At 46.1% G+C, this 17,032-nt stretch overlaps 1 protein-coding gene across 4 annotated transcripts in view; it reads left to right on the top strand.

Annotated features, from left to right (window-relative positions):
• Positions 1-7,059: 7,059 nt before the first annotated feature.
• Positions 7,060-17,032, top strand: part of TXNDC11 (thioredoxin domain containing 11) — a 64,223-nt gene continuing 54,250 nt past the window's right edge. Inside the window, exons 1-3 of one of the 4 annotated variants that reach the window (XM_055365326.2) lie at positions 7,060-7,642; positions 13,874-14,090; positions 16,034-16,131. In XM_055365326.2, coding sequence (XP_055221301.2) covers positions 7,389-7,642; positions 13,874-14,090; positions 16,034-16,131 — 569 coding nt within the window. In that variant the 5' untranslated portion in view covers positions 7,060-7,388. Of the gene's footprint in view, positions 7,643-13,873; positions 14,091-16,033; positions 16,132-17,032 lie in introns of those variants that run through there. The other 3 variants (XM_055365330.2, XM_055365327.2, XM_055365328.2) reach the window with 3 other exon arrangements.

Below are 17,032 nucleotides of genomic sequence, written 5' to 3'. Positions count from 1 at the left end.
AGGGTCTTTTTTCTGTGAGCCGACCAATGGAGAGGAGGGCATGGCTGCAAGGAGTGAGAGAAATGGAGTGACATGGGATACCATCTGTGACTCTCTAAAAATACTAGGAGAGTCTGGTTCCCTCCATGTGTCGGGGGCAGTGGAGGCCAGTCACTGAACAAGGGGCATCGGGAGTGCATCTTTTTATTTATTTATTTAATTTTTTAGGTGGAGTCTCGCTCTGTCGCCCAGGCTGGAGTGCAATGGCACGATCTCAGCTCACTGCAAGCTCCGCCTCCCGGGTTCATGCCATTCTCCTGCCTCAGCCTCCTGAGTAGCTGGAACTATAGGCGACTACCACCACGCCTGGCTAATTTTTTTTTTTCCTTTTTGTATTTTTAGTAGAGATGGTTTCACTGCGTTAGCCAGGATGGTCTCCATCTCCTGACCTCATGATCTGCCCGCCTTGGCCTCCCAAAGTGCTGGGATTACAGGCGTGAGCCACCGCGCCCGACCCAGGAGTGTATCTTTCTTTTTTTTTTTTTTTTTTTGAGATGGAGTCTCGCTCTGTGGCCCAGGCTGGAGTGCAGTGGCGCGATCTCGGCTCACTGGAAGCTCCGCCTCCCGGGTTCACGCCATTCTCCTGCCTCCCAAGTAGCTGGGACTACGTTGAGCCACCGCGCCCGGCCTCAGGAGTGCATCTTAACTGCAAAAATAATCGTGTGTTAGGGTGATGTTTGCTGTAGAATGAAATGGTAATGTTATTCTGCTGAGTTTCCCTAGTCTCATGATGGTTGTTACATTTTTTCCTTCCATGTAATTTCTCCCAAACTCCTTATATCCTCTTCTTCCAGGGAGAATAGATAATAAAAAGTTGTCTCTGGGACAGGCACAATGGCTCACACCTGTAATCCCAGCATTTTGGGAGGCCGAGACGGGAGGCTTACTTTAGGTCAGGAGTTCAAGACTAGCCTGGTCAACATGGTGAAACCCCATGTCTATTAAAAATACAAAAATTCGCCGGGTGTGGTGGCAGGTGCATGTAATCCCAGTTACTTGGGAGGCTGAGGCAAGGAGAATCGCTTGAACCCGGGAGGTGGAGGTTACTGAGATCGGACAGTGTCTCACTCTGTATTCCAGGCTGGAGTGCAATGTCATGATCTTGGCTCACTGCAACCTTTGCCTACCGGGCTCAAGCGATCCTCCCACCTCAGTCTCCTGAGTAGCCGGGATTACAGGCACACACCACCATGCCTGGCTAATTTTTGTATTTGTGGTAGATATGGGGCTTCACCAGGTAGGTCTTGAATTCCTGGTCTCAAGTGATTACCCCACCTCAGCCTCCCAAAGTGCTAGGATTACAGGTGTGAGCCACTGCACCCAGCCTGTTTAATGATTAAAAAGCCAGTTGCTTTACCCTTTGGAATCTAGGCTAAAAACAACCTTTGACGATCATATGAGTGTTGAGATTTTTTTTCCAAACTCTCCCTGCATTTTCTGTGCTTCAGCTTTCCACCTTCTCAGCAATTCTCTAAGCTCTGAACCATCTTTTTGGTAAATTCCATTTCTGCTAACTCAGCCAGTTTCATGCTCTGGTTTGCAGCTAAGAACCCCGCCTGCCACACAGCCTTGGTCTCAGCATTAGGAAGTCAATGTTAATTACTCTGGTGAGATCACACCCCCATCCTACAAGTGCTGGGTTTGCTGCAGTAGCTTTGGAGAAGAGCATGGTGCCCAGGGAGGGGATAAAAGGAAAGGGAAAAAAAAAAGTGAACAAGCAAACTCCAATCCCATTTTATTCGTAGAGGAAAGTAATAACTAGTGTGTCAACTCAGGCATGTTATCTGATTTTTTTTAATGTTTAAAAAATGACTGAGATACAATTCACTTGACAAACTTCACCATTTGTAAGCATACGATTCAGTGGTGTTTAGCATAGCATATTCACAATGTTGTGCTATCGTCACCACAATCAATTCTAGAATATTTTCATTCCCTAAATAAAGCCCACACGCCTTAGCCATCACTCCCAGAATCTACACACTTGTCCTGCCTCTCAAACTGTGGACATCCATTAACCTGCCTTCTGTCTCCAGGGATTCTCCTGTCCTAGACATTTCGTATAAATGGAATCATAATATGTGGCCTTTTACGACTGGCTTCTTTCCTTAGCATAATTCTCCAATGCTTACCTGTGTCGTGGCATGTATCAGTACTTCATTACTTTTTTTTTTGACATGGAGTTTTGCTCGTCTCCCAGGCTGAAGTGCAGTGGCGCAATCTTGGCTCACTGCAACCTCTGTATCCTGGGTTCAAGCAATTCTCCTGCCTCAGCCTCCCGAGTAGCTGGGATTACAGGCATACACCACCATGCCCAGCTAATTTTTTTGTATTTTTAGTAGAGACGGGGGTTTCACCATGTTAGTCAGGCTGGTCTTGAACTCCTGACCTCAGGTGATCCACCTGCCTCGGCCTCCCAAAGTGCTGGGATTACAGGCATGAGCCACCGTATCCGGTGGTACTTCATTACTTTTTATAGCCACATAATACTCCACTGTTTGGATGGATCACATTTTTAAAATATCCATTCATCGGTTGATGGACATTTGGGTTGTTTCTGCTTTTTGGCTATTGTGAATATCAACAGTGCTCTGCAAGAGTTGTGACCTCAGTTTTGTTTGGCTGTAGTGAGCTGTCGCATCTGCCCTGAAGGTATGGAGGCTGCAGGTGAATCTTTCCTACCCTCAGGGACCCCTTCTGTGCACAGTGCTCCCACCCCCTGACTGAGGTGCCCTGGGCAGAGGGCTGCTGCCCAGAGGTGCCCACCCCTCTCCATCACTCACCCTTCCTGGAGCTTCCTATCCTGTGAGGACTGTTTGCATAGAGCCCCCAACCTTTGTTTTGATTTAGTTCCAGGGACCTGCACCAATTGGGAAACTGAAGGAGAGCAGTTAGGGCAGATTTGAAATATTCTTTTTCTTTTTGGTTTTTTTAGAGACAGGGTCTTGCTCTGTCCCCCAGGCTGGAGTACAGTGGCACAACCTTAGCTCACTGTATCACTGTAGCCTCAACCTTCTGGGCTCAAGTGATCCTCCTGCCTAAGCCCTCCAAGTAGCTAGGACTACAGGCATGCACCACCATGCCCAGCTAATGTTTTTTGTATTTTATTTTTTGTAGAGTTGACATCTCACTATGTTGCCCAGGCTGATCTCCAACTCCTGGACTTAAGCAATCCTCTCACCTTAGCCTCCCAAAGTGCTGGGATTACAGGTGAGAATTACCGTGCCTGATGCCTCAAGAACACTCTTTAGCTGGCCTGGGGAGATGAGAATATACACTGCTTTATCTGATGCAAGGGATGAATGCCCATTTCTAGAAAGCCCATTCTGTGGTGATGATACAGTCTCCAAGAACAGCAACACCACTGTCCAGAGTACCCAGGCCAAGGGCCTGCCCTTTTCTTCTGCATAATCTGCTATCTTGTGTTGTTAGGCATGTCCTGTTTTGTAAGTAAAAGCTTGGAAGCTTTCAAAATTAATAAGCACTGCCAACATGGTGAAACCTCATCTCTACTAAAAACACAAAAATTAGGCTGGATGTGGTGGCTCATGCCGGTAATCCCAGCACTTTGGGAGGCTGAGGTGGGCAGATCACCTGAGGTTGGGAGTTTGAGACCAGCGTGACCAACATGGAGAAACCCCGTCTCTACTAAAAATACAAAATTAGCCAGGTGTTGTGGCATGTGCCTGTAATCCCAGCTACTCGGGAGGCTGAGGCAGGAGAATCGCTTGAACCCAGGAGGCGGAGGTTGCGGTGAGCCGAGGTCGTGCCATTGCACTCCAGCCTGGGCAACAAGAGTGAAACTCCGTCTGAAGAAAAAAAAAATACAAAAATTAGCTGGGCATGGTGGTGTACATCTGTAGTCCCAGCTACTTGGGAGACTGAGGCAGAAGAATCTTTTGAACCTGGGAGGCAGAGGTTGCAGTGAGCTGAGGTTGCACCACTGCACTCCAGCCTGGGCGACAGAGCAAGACTCCGTCTCGGAAAAAAAAAAAAAATCAAAATTAATAAGCATTAGTTCTCTCTGGCTGCAAGGAAGGGTTAATATTGAGGAAATACATGGCCATGCATCACAGCGACACGTTCTGAGAAATAACATTGTTAGGTGATACCAGCGTTGTGTGAACATCCATAGCGTACACTCACACAAACCTAGACAGTATAGCCTACTACACACCTAGGCTATTGCTATATAGTATATGGTATAGCCTATTGCTCCTAGGCTACAAACCAGTACAGCATGTTACTATACTAAATATCTTAGGCAACTGTAACACAGTGGTATTTGTGTATCTAAATTTACCCAAACATAGAAAAAGTATAGTGGGCCGGGACTGGTGGTTTACGCCTTTAATCCCAACACTTTGGGAGGCCAAGGCAGGCAGATCACTTGAGGTCAGGAGTTCGAGACCAGCCTGGCCACCATGGGAAAACCCCATCACTACAAAAAATACAAAAATTAGCCAGACATGGTGGCACACGCCTGTAATCCCAACTACTTGGGAGGCAGAGGCATGAGAATTGTTTGAACCCAGGAGGTGGAGGTTGTAGTGAGCCAAAATGGTGCCACTGCACTCCAGCCTGGGTGACAGGGCAAGACTCTGTCAAAGAAAAGAAAAGGTACAATAAAAACAGTATCACAATTTTCTGGGACCACTGTCATAGCACATGACACATATATATTCCTCTGCCCCATTCCCTCCTCAAACCCTGAGCAACTTGATCTTGGTATAAAAAGTGGCCAAGAGGCTGGGCGTGGTGGCTCACGCCTGTAATCCTAGCACTTTGGGAGGCCGAGGCGGGTGGATCACCTGAGGTCAGCAGTTTGAGACCAGCCTGGCCAACATGGTGAAACCCTATCTCTACTAAAAATATAAAAATTAGCCAGGCGTGGTGGTGGGCACCTGTAATCCCAGCTACTTGGGAGGCTGAGGCAGGAGAATTGCTTGAATCCAGGAGACGGAGGTTGCAGTGAGCCGACCTGGTGCCACTGCACTCCAGCCTGGGCGATAGAGTGAAACTCCATCTCAAAAAAAAAAAAAAAAAAAGTGGCTATGGAAAACTCAGATACAAGTTGGTGTGGACGAGTTAGGGCTGACCTAACCTTTGAAAAGTAGTACAGCCTGACCCGAAAGGCCTAGTGTATTTTGAAACAAATTTATAATTGTTTCAGAAGAACGTTCTGGGCCAGCTGCAGTGGCTCAGACTTGTGATCCCAGGACTCTCGGAGTCCAGAGCAGGAAGATCACTTGAGGCCAGGAGTTCAAGACCAGCCTGGGCAGCACAGTGAGATCCCATCTCTACAAAAAATAAAAAAGAGAACATTCTGCTGCCAGAGCAGGGCCCCAGTTCTCAGAAAGTGAAGAGGAAAGGAGGCATTCTTTTGTTAATCCAGGGTGGTTTTCTGGTCGGTAAGACACTGCCTTGCATTTGCTCACAAAGGACTGTGGGTTTCGTGAGATTAAACCACAGACAACAAAAGTACTTTGGACCTTATGAAGCCCTGTGCAAATGTCAGATGTCTTATGGAAGTGTAGGGTAAATTCTGTTGCAGCAAGCTACAGTGAATGAGGACACTGGTGACTTTTGACCATATTTATTTTCTTTAGCAATAAATTGTGTAACTCTAATCTACACAAAGGAATCAACAGAAGTATAAGTGGCAAATTAGAAGGTTAAAAAAACTCTGTAACTATATATTTTTTCTCTTAGCTTTTTAAAACAAGATTAACACTGTATGGTTGGGTTTGTAACATAGATAATAAGGGTAATAACAACACAAAACAGGGATGAGGGACAAGTTAAAAATAAAGGAGTTAATGTTATACTAGAAAATAGCTACTTTCTACAAAAGAAGGCAGTAAAGAAGAAACAAAAAGATGTGACAGGTGGGCGCAGTGGCTCATGCTTTTACATAATCCTAACGCTTTGGGAGGTCGAAGGGGGAGGATCGCTTGAGCCCAGGAGTTCAAGACCAGCCTAGGCAACATGGAGAGACCTTGTCTCCACACACACAAAAAATTTAGCTGGGCGTAGTCGCACACATCTGTGTTGCCTACTACTTGGGAGGCTGAGGGGGGTGGATCGCTTGAGCTGGGGTTGTCAAGGCTTCAGTGTGCTATGATTGCGCCATTGCACTCCAGCCTGGGTGACACGAGACCCTGTATCAAAAAACAACCAAAAAAAAAAAAAGTGACATATAGAAAACAAATAGCAAAATGGTCGGTGTACATGAACTCACAACATGTTGGGCCTGGGTGGTTGACACATTAAATGTCTGGCCAATTGAGCAAGACAGCCATTGATTGCCCCATTCTACATCCACAGAAGCAGAACCAGACAGGAAGTGATGAGATTTGCACCTGGGTCACATAGCTGACCTGTGGCAGAGGTGGCGTCTCAGCTACTGGCCGTTAGCTGTGCCTTTTGTTTGTGGCATAACACCATATTGCCTTAATGCCCTCGAAGTTTTATTTGTCTAGTTTGTTGTTATTGACATTGGAGGACAAGTCCTTTTTTTCTTTTTTGAGACAAGAGTCTCTCTCTCTCCCCCAGACGGGAGTGCAGTGGTGCCATCTCCACTCACTGCAACCTCCGCCTCCAGGGTTCAAGCAATTCTCTGCCTCAGCCTCTCAAGCAGCTAGGATTACAGGCGCCCGCCACCACGCCCGGCTAATATATTTGTATTTTTAGTAGAGACGAGGTTTCACCATGTTGGCCAGGCTGGTCTTGAACTCCTGGTCTCATGTAATTTGCCCGCCTTGGCCTCCCAACGTGCTGGGATTACAGGCTTGAGCCACCGCGTCCGGCCGTGTTTTTTTTTTCTTCAGTTAAGTGGGGATAAAAAACGGCTCACTACGTGCCTGTAGTGAGAATGGTGGACACGATTGTTGTCGTTACGGCTTCTAAAACCCAGCGCGGCGAGAGCAGACTACAGCGGTGTCAAGGTTCCAAGTGTTCCCCGCGGGCCTTATCCCAAGGGAGCAGCTTCTCCACGCCCCGCGACGGCGCCTGCGCAGACTCCGTGAGCCGGGTCGTGACCAGTGGGGCCAAGACTGGGCTGCGGGCGGGGAAGGCTTCCGTGCATTTACTTAGGGTGCAGGGCGTGGCCCGTTGGGGGCGGGGATTTGGGCGGTGTCGGTGCCCGCCCGGACTTCGTGAGCCGTGGGCGGAGCTGCGTGCTCTGGGGTGTGAGGTGGGGCGGACCCCGCGGCGGCGGCGCGCGGCTGACGTGGAGCGTCCGGGTTAGCGGGTGCGGCGAGCTGCGGGATTGGGGAGCAACGGGCCGGGCCGGGCCTTCGGGCCCGAGGCGGCGGCGGCGGTATAAAGTCGGCGACTGGGAGCATGTAATGTCGGAATGCGGAGGCCGCGGCGGCGGCAGCAGCAGCAGCGAGGACGCCGAGGACGAGGGAGGGGGCGGCGGCGGCCCCGCGGGCTCCGACTGCCTCAGCTCGAGCCCGACCCCGGCCACAGCGTCCTCGGCGGGCAGGCTCCGTCGCGGGCTGCGTGGCGCCTCCCTCATGGCGCGCCAGCGGCCCGAGCTGCTCTGCGGGGCCGTGGCGCTCGGCTGCGCGCTGCTCCTCGCCCTCAAGTTCACCTGCAGGTGAGACGGCCCGGACCCTGGGGCCCCGCTAGGGCGCTCCCCCTGCTCTGCCGCCTGGAGCCTGCAGGGCCGGGTCTCAGCGGCCTCAGCCGGGGAAGTCGGGCCTGACCTTGCCCAGGACGGCTGACCCCTCCCGGAACCTGCGGCCACGGCTTCCCACCGTCTCCTTGCCCCGGCCCGCCCGCGGACATTATGGCGAGGCTTCCGGGTGGAGCCCTGCGCCCTATCGTCCCGCTTTAGTGCCGAGGGAGGCGGGTCGGGGGTGCTCCTCACCTCTTGGAGTCACTAGGGGTGGACCTGTCACTTCGGCCCGGGCTGTAGGACCCTCATTTTTCACCGATTTCAGTCCCCTTAAGCTTCTGGTGTAGTGATCCACAACCGTCCGAGAGTTCCAGACCCGTTTTAGAATTCCCGCACTCATTGATCTAACGATTATTTTTATTTTGAGACGGAGTCACGCATTGTGTCCCAGGCAGGAGTGCAGTGGCGCGATCTCGGCTCACTGCAACCTCCGCCTCCCGGGTTCAAGGGGTTCTTCTGCCTCAGCCTCCTGAGTAGCTCGGATTACAGGCGCGCGCCACCACGCCTGGCTAATTTTTGTATTTTTAGTAGAGACGGAGTTTCACCACGTTGGCCAGGCTGGTCTCGAACTCCTGACCTCACGTGATCCACCCGTCTCGGCCTCCCAAAGTGCTGGGATTACAGGCGAGAGCCCCCGCACCCGGCCTGATCTAACGATTATTTATCTGCACCTACTATGTGCCGGACGCTCGTCCGGGTGAACTTTTTGCTCCCTTGAGTGGATGGGACAGTGAACAAGTAAATATAATTTTTTAAAGCTTCAGTGCTATGCAGGGCATAGAAACGATGGCGGTGAGGAAAGACATCCTAAGGAAGTGACATTTGAAGCTTATACAAAAAGGAGAAGGGACCAGCGCTGGGAAGATCCCGGGGGAGCGTGTCCACGGTAGAGCGAACAGCAAATGCAGAGGTTCTGAGGCTGGGCAAGCTTGGTGTTTCCCTGGAATTGATAAAAAGGCCTGACAGTAGGCTGGGGTGTAGGGAGTAGGAACATGAAAGTTCATGTGTGTCTTTTCAGGAATGTACACACATACAAAATTTGCTCTATGTTTCAGGTGTACTTCTGGTCTCCCAAATCCACAGTGGGTCTTTTGGGATTCCAGTTTATAAGATCTGTATTGCTACTAGGATATCTGTGATTTCACCTCGGAACATTTTTGAGTTTATTTAGCACGATATGTGGCCAGTTGTCAAAGAGGTGTCAAAAGATTGGGGATTTTAGTGGAAAGATAAATTATAATAACTCTCAGCATTTTCCATAGGCCAGGTACTGTCAGCAGGGTTTCTCAGTCTTGGCACTGTTGATATTTTGGGTCAGATAATTTTGTGTTGTGGGGGCTGCCCTGACTACTGTAGGATGTTTAGCAGCATCCCTGGCCTCTACCCACTAGATACCGGTAGCACACCCCACAAGATGTAACAACTACAATGGCTTCAGACATTGTTAGATGTCCCCTGGGAGCAAAATTGCCTGCTTGGGAACCACTGTTTCCATGAAGCATTTATTCATTTAGTACATAATTGAGAGCCTAGTATGGGTGTCATTTAAATCTTACAATCCCCATTAAAGTTTGAATATACTGTTATCTTTCCCAGTGCACAGATGAAGGAGTCCAGCCTTCGTGATGTTTCAGAACCTGCTCCAAATCACACCTACGTGATAAGGGGCTGAGCTGGAATTTGAATCCTTTATTGTCAGGACCTCCTAGATTCTTAACCTTGTACTTTATTCTTGTCTCCCACAAGGACAGTATACGAAGTATTTTACAAGGTAGAGTGTTGCGAGGTGACATTTAGGTTCAAATTAGGAAGAGAGGTTTCCCCCTCCAGGGGTGAAGTTTATTTACATCGGTTTGTTAAAGTATAGGAATAATGGTTAATGTTTGTTCTGAGACAGCATGGCTTAATTGATACAGAAGTCCTTTGAGATTGAAAAGGAAGGAAGAGAGTAAATCCAGTTACTAGAGTAGGCAGAATGAGATCCTTTCTTGCTTCAGGCAAGGAGAGTGAACCAGTAAATGGCTGCTGCTTATCTTCTTTCTGTGTCACTGGCAAATTTGACAGTCTTTTAATAGACTCGGATTAATTTTTTTAGGGTCATCTTTGATTGAATGGTGTCATGATACTGTTTATTGCTGTGCAACTGGCTAACATTTCTACCCCGCCTTTTCCTCTTTCAGTTTTAAGATCTTTGCTTTAATAAGGAGATAGGCTTAAGGGAGAATAGGATTTTTTTTTTTTTTTTTTTGGCTCACTGCAACCTCTGCCTCCTGGGATCAAGTGATTCTCCTGCCTCAGCCTCCTGAGTAGCTGGGATTACAGGTGCGTGCCACCATGCCCAGCTAATTTTTGTATTTTTAGTAGAGATGGGGTTTCACCATGTTGACCAGGCTGGTCTCGAACTCCTGACTTCAGGTGGTCCTCCTACTTCGGCCTCCCAAAGTGCTGGGATTACAGTGTGAGCCACCGCGCCCGGCCTAGGATTTTTTTTTTTTTTAATTTAATTTTTATGAACAGCTCCAGGCTTGAAATAAATGTCTGCTCTCTTCAATGTCTGTGGCTTGGCTGAGTTCAAACCAGCTAATATGGAAAAGGTTGATTTGAGGTTGAGCCACAGTGAATAATCATGCGTTTCTGGGCATCTAATCTTTACTTACCTGTGTCCCTTCATCCTGCTCGCTTTTCTTTTACCTTGATTTAGAGGGAAAAAAAAATTGTCTGTGTGTAGATACATATGTGTGTATACATGTATTTATTTTGCTTTATTCCATTTTGTAGTTTCAAAGCTGCCTCGAATGGTCTTTGCAAGGAAGTGATGTAGGGTGTGAATTTCATAGGAAAATTGGGGTTTCAACAGGCCTTTTTTTATGTTGCCCCGGCTGGAGTGCAGTGGCTATTCACAGGTGCAATTATGGCATGCTGCAGCCTCAAACTGCTGGGCTCAAGTAATTCTCCTGCCTTAGCCTCCTGAGTTTAGTAGCTGGGACTATAGGCACATGCTACTAGCTCAGCAACAACAGGCCTTCTTATTTGCAACCAATTCGAGTTTTTTTGTACCCGAGACATACCCCTCATAGCTGCAGGAAATCTTTGCTCTATGTATAGTTTCTCTAAAATGTGAAGCAGATTGATGAGTTAAGTAGAAACTCACCAGTGTTTCTGATGGAGTAGAGGCGAGTGTTTCTTCTCCCTGGCCAATATTTGATTTTTGATTGGCCTTGTACTTTATCTGGCTCATTTAGGAATGCTTCTGAATATGCAGAGCAAAATTACTGAGTTGCTCTTTATCCTTTCGTTGACTGTCAGACCTACATTTTTCCTCAGATTGCATTATTTGATGCTTACATTGCATTTTTTTTTTCTTTTGAGATGGAGTTTTGCTCTTTTTTCCCAGGCTGGAGTGCAATGGCGTGATCTTGGCTCACTGCAACCTCCGCCTCCCGTGTTCAAGCGATTCTCCTGCCTCAGCCTCCCAAGTGGCTGGGATTACAGGTGTGCACCACCATGCCCAGCTAATTTTGTATTTTTAGTAGAAATGGGGTTTCCCGGTGTTGGTCAGGCTGGTCTTAAACTCCTGACCTCATGTGATCCACCCGCCTCTGTCTCCTGAAGTGCTGGGATTACAGGCATGAGCCACGACGCTTGGCCATGTGCAGTTTGAATGGTAGAAAAGTAATTTCTCCAAAGAGCAGAATTTTGGATCTCTTGAAAAGGTGTCTTTTTTTTTTTTTTCCTATAGTGCCCTCCCCACCTCTTACGTGGCTATCTTCTTGTCATTCAGGTCTCAGAGCTTAAATTATAGCACCTCCCAAGCCACCACTCCATCAGAGGAGCTACCATGTCCTTCTGTACGTTATCTTGTTAAATTTTTCACATAGTGAGCATTTAGTATATTTTTATTGTTTACACATTTGATGTTTTTCCTGTCTTCCTCCCCTAGAAAGTGGTCTCCTCGACAACACACAGTGCTAGCTGCCGCAGCCTCAGTGCTTGTGCCCAAAGCACAGTCACAGCTGCTCAGTAAAGAATTTTTGAATAATTGTGTAAGTGATTTTTTCAGGTTATGAAGGCATTCTGCATAGACTGAAAGCTCTCTGATTGAAGGTTAAAATATTAGTTTGAGTGAATAAATAGGTGACTTGCTCCGTTGAATACTTCTGCCTGTTCTGGAATTTCATATAAATGCAGTCATAGTGCATGTACTCTTTAGCACTTTTTTCACTCAGCATAATCATTTTGAGACTCATCCAAGTTATAGTATATATGAGTAGGTTTTGCTTTTCGTTTTTATTGTGGAGTAACATTTAAGTAAACGGGTAAGAATATACCCCAGTTTATCACTGTACCTCATGAGTCATGCCAGCTTTCTTATGCTTACTGTTTACATAGTTTTTCTTTTCCCATCCTTATGCCTTTATCCTGTGTCTTTATATTTAAGATATATCTCGTTTAGATAGTGCATAATTGGGTCTTGCTTTATCCTGTCTGGCAGTCTGCTCCTCCTAATTAGGTTGCTTCCTTTTTTTTTTTTTTTGGGAGACGTAGTCTCGCTCTGTTGCCGAGGCTGAGTGCGATGGCATGATCTTGGCTCACTGCAACCTACACAATTCTCCTGCCTCAGCCTCCCAAGTAGCTGGGACTACAGGTATGTGCCACCACACCCGGCTAATTTTTTGTATTTTTTTCAGTAGAGACGGGGTTTCACCATGTTAGCTAGGATGGTCTCGATCTCCTGACCTCGTGGTCTGCCTGCCTCGGCTTCCCACAGTGCTGGGATTACAGGCATGAGCCACCGCGCCTGGCCTCTCCTTTTATATTTAACGTAATTGTTGAGGTAGTTGGGTTTAAGTCTACCTTTGTGCTCCTTGTTTTCCATTTGTACCGTCTGGCTTTTGTTCTTTTCTTGTTCCTTTACTTTCTTTTTCTTTTTTTTTTTTTAGATAGAGTTTTGTTCTAGTCACCTAGGCTGGAGTGCAATGGTGCAATCTCGGCTCACTGCAACCTCCGCCTCCCGGGTTCAAGCGATTCTTGTGTTTCAGCTTCCCGAGTAGCTGGGATTACAGGCGCCCATCACCACGCCCAGCTACTTTTTCATTTTCAGTAGAGACGGGGTTTCACCATGTTGGCCAGGCTGGTCTTGAACTCCTGACCTCAGGAGATCTGCCTGCCTCGGCCTCCCAAAGTGCTGGAATTACAGGCTGAGTCACCGCGCCTGGTCTCCTTTACTTTCTTTGGGGTTAATCTCATCGCATTTTAGGTTTCCATGTTTATGTTCTCTATTTATCTCGTTTAGATAGTGCATAATTGGGTCTCATTTGTTTCTTAGCAAAGCTGCCCTAATGGTTTGTGGTATGTGAGTGCAGATGCATGGACAGCTCAGGGTGTTTACTAGGGCCCTTCTACTTGGTGGGATGCAGCCTGGGCCTAGACCTTTAGGTCTTGATGGGGAAAGTTACTTCTGACCACTTGTTTGTTCAGCGTTCTTTTCTTTTTCCTCCTGTTCTGTTTCTTGTGGGAAGCTCAAGTGTTCAAAAAGCCCATTTTCCAGTTAAATAGGCTGTTGCTTTGTTACTTATCTTCATTAGTCTTAGGATTATGATACATATCTGGAGGAATGTATATTATTGTTTAATTGTTACTGTTACCTGAATGCCCTGGATAAGTACAAGCCAACTCCAGCTAATAAGCTTAATGTTTTCTCAAAGTTGAGTTGATTATAAGCATCTCCCGTGGAAATCTTGTTAATGGTAGTTTACATGCTCCCTCACCGTAATTCTGAGCTTGCATGCTGGTGGCTCTAAAGCCCTGGAGATAAGTGGCTTCTGTGGAGAGCCAGGCTGCAGAAAAAGGAGGATGAAGTCTTTGGAATGTGGGGAGCAGAAATATGGATTATTCAGAGACATCCTTCTCTGCTCTCCACTGCCCTGCCAGCCTACACCTAGGGGACAGAATCTCAGAGAATTGTTTCCAACGTATTATTCATGTTCTTGCATTTGCTCAGCCAGATGTTGCCTTTCTAGGGCAGTGATTTTGGGACTCCATTTTCTTATTCAAAAGAGGATTTTCCTTTTAAACTTCATTCTACTTCCACAGAGCTATTCTTAGAAGAAGATAAACTAAGCAATCTTTTCTGTGTTTGCTCTTTTTTAGTCGAGCAAAAGATGTGATAATACCAGCAAAGCCACCTGTCAGCTTTTTCTCCCCGAGGTCTCCAGTCCTTGACCTCTTCCAGGGGCAGCTGGATTATGCAGAGTACGTTCGACGGGATTCAGAGGTGGTACTGCTCTTCTTCTATGCCCCTTGGTGTGGACAGTCCATCGCTGCCAGGGCAGAAATTGAGCAAGCGGCAAGTCGGCTTTCAGATCAGGTAATGCTCACATTCAGCTTAAGAATCAAATGACTGTCAGTCCTATATGTAGGGCAGGATGTCCCCACAGAGACACCTTGCCCAACGGGCAGACTTTGCCAAGGTGAACTCCAGGAGTCGTTTCTAAGTTACAGAGCTTTCTATAAAGCAACAGAAAGGATTTCCAGTTGTGGCGATTGTACTCCAAGGCAAGTGTGGGAGCAGATTCTGAATCTCATAACACAAGCCAATGCTTATCCTGGGGTGCCATACTGTTTGGTGTCAGCACTGAAAAAGGTCGAGGGACTGAAAATCCTAGTTCTTGCATATCCATTTGATACTTGCTAGTTAGGTATTTTAGGTAAGAAAATGTATGTATGATATGACTGCATTGTAACAAGGCCGACCTTTTTAATATATGGACCAGAACTATATTCAGCAGATAAGGAATGCCACCTTTGGGCTAGGTAAGAAAGATATATAGGCAAATAAGTCACCTGTTATGGCAGTGGTTTTCAGCCCAGTGGACCCCAGTTGTGCTTTAGAAAATAAGTATTTTATGATGTCCCTTTTTCTTCCTAAAAAGGAATTCATAGATGGTAAAGTTTTCCTATACATGTAATTTCAAAATAATCTAATGCGCGGATTGTAACATAGAGGTGAGGGGGGAAGAAAGTAATTTGTAACTAAATGATATATATTTTAGTATGTAAGTGCACGGTCAGAACAGGTCCATATACCTTTATGTAGAATCACTGTGAATGGGATAGTTACAAACGTAGACTGATAAAGGTGATATGTTGGTGACTAACCTGCCACATGGACATTGCTCTTAGTAATTGATTATCCTAAATGGTGAACAATCTTGGTAAAATCCTGAACTATGCAAAGCCCTTTCTGCTCTCAGTTTGCATAGAAGTTGCATTCCTGAAAAATTCAGTGAACACAAAAAGCATGCTTTGGATTCACATGTAAAATGGAGCTAGGTACTGGGCTTCGATAATAACAGTTTCTCCCCAACATCAGTGTGTGGCAGGCATTTTGAGCTCCTCTGGAACGCTATGGACGACTCTTCTGTGTGCAAAGCAGGTTTGAGTGTAGCAGGACATCTACCAGCACCCCTGCCCTACGTATGCACTGTAGCTTCCCCCAGTCATTGTAGCAAGCAAAAAGCATCCCACAGATTTCTAAGACTCTCCTGCTCAGAACCACTGATCTGAAGTAACGTGTGTAGGCAGCTGAGTTCCAGAAGTTCATTTGGAACTGTCATTTGGTTTTTCTTAGAAACTGTGGAGCCTTCCAAATTTAGAGAACAAAGTTCACGTTGCCCATGTTGGGCACAAGAGGGATATCTATTGTGTTTTATTAATAAGTGTGAATTAGCTACCTTACTGTCAGCCTAAGCAGTATGTCCTTCTGAGTGATGGCATTAGTATAATAATAATGATATTCTGGTGTGCCAGGCCCTGTGCTAATTCTCAACCACTTTGCAAGCAGATGCTGTCAGCCCTGTTTTTCTGAAGCAGGACTGCAGGCATAAGGGGTGAAGCAGTTTGTTTACCATCACGTAGTGGTGGGGGTTGTAGTGCAATCCAGGGACTGCTGCTGCTTTTTTAAAAAAAAAAAAATTCAGCTCCTTCCAAATTGAGAGCTTACTATTCCATGTACTCAGTAGGGAAAAAAGTGGGTTTATTTTTGGAAACACACAGAAATCTTTTGAACTGTATTGCATGGTAAGATTGGTAAACACGGTCCAAGTCCTGGCTGGACATCATAGATAAGAGTATGTCTTTCTTTTTTGTTTTAGTGATAAATTATGACCTTTGAAAACTCAAAACAGTTTTTTTCATAGTTTCTGTTTCAGCGAGAGAGGAATCGTTCCATTTTTAAATTTCATCTTTTAAATCTTGGTAACTTTTCAGTTGTTATTGATAGTCATTTGAAAACCTTTTTTGGCTCTGCAGGTGTTGTTTGTGGCAATTAACTGTTGGTGGAACCAGGGGAAATGCAGAAAACAGAAACACTTCTTTTATTTTCCTGTAATATATCTGTATCATCGGAGGTAAGAACTTTTTAAATAGCGTCTCTCATTCTAGTTTAGTTTGCCAGTTTATAAATGAATTTTGCATTTTTTCTATATTAAAGTATTAGATATTCACTATAGAAAATTTAGATAATACAGATAAGCAAAAATTATAAAAGAAAGATCTGGATAATCCACCCCCCTTTTTAAAGCTAAACATGGGATCAGGCAGTAATACTATTTCCTAAACTGCTTTTCTCACTTTTTTGAGCATCTTTTCATGTCATTACACATTTTACAGCATTGTTTTTAAAAGTACCAATTACTCCAATGTATTTCAGATATCGTAAGAGTGTTTTGTAAAAATACACAAAATTTCTTATTGTTTCATCTGGAGGCATAGCAGAGTCCAGAGTGTATCTTACCATCTGTTCTATTGGGAAGACAATGACTACAAGTACACAGTCCCATGTCCACAATTCTTTTTTTTTTTTTTTGAGACGGAGTCTCACTCTGTTGCCCAGGCTGGAGTGCAGTGGCGTGATCTCCGCTCACTGCAAGCTCGGCCTCCCGGGTTCACGCCATTCTCCTGCCTCAGCCTCCCAAGTAGTTGGGACTACAGGCACCCACCTCCCTGCCCAGCTAATTTTTTTTGTATTTTTAGTAGAGACGGGGTTTTACTGCCCATGTCCACAATTCTAAAGTCACAAAGAGGGCTGAAAAATGGAAAGAGTTTTATTTTATCTTATTTTATTTTATTTTTTTTTTTTGAGACGGAGTTTAGCTTTTGTTGCCCAGGCTGGAGTGCAGTGGTGCAATCTCGGCTCACTGCAGCCTCCGCCTCAGGGTTCAAGCCGTTCTCCTGCCTCAGCCTCCCGAGTAGCTGGGATTACAGGTGCCTGCCACCATGCCCGGCTAAGTTTTGTATTCTTAGTAGAGA

This window comes from Gorilla gorilla, chromosome 18 (genome assembly GCF_029281585.2).
Source record: "Gorilla gorilla gorilla isolate KB3781 chromosome 18, NHGRI_mGorGor1-v2.1_pri, whole genome shotgun sequence".
Lineage (NCBI taxonomy): Eukaryota > Metazoa > Chordata > Mammalia > Primates > Hominidae > Gorilla > Gorilla gorilla.
The sequence above is the reverse complement of the archived record's forward strand: the minus strand, read 5'-3'. Positions and strand labels throughout refer to the sequence as shown.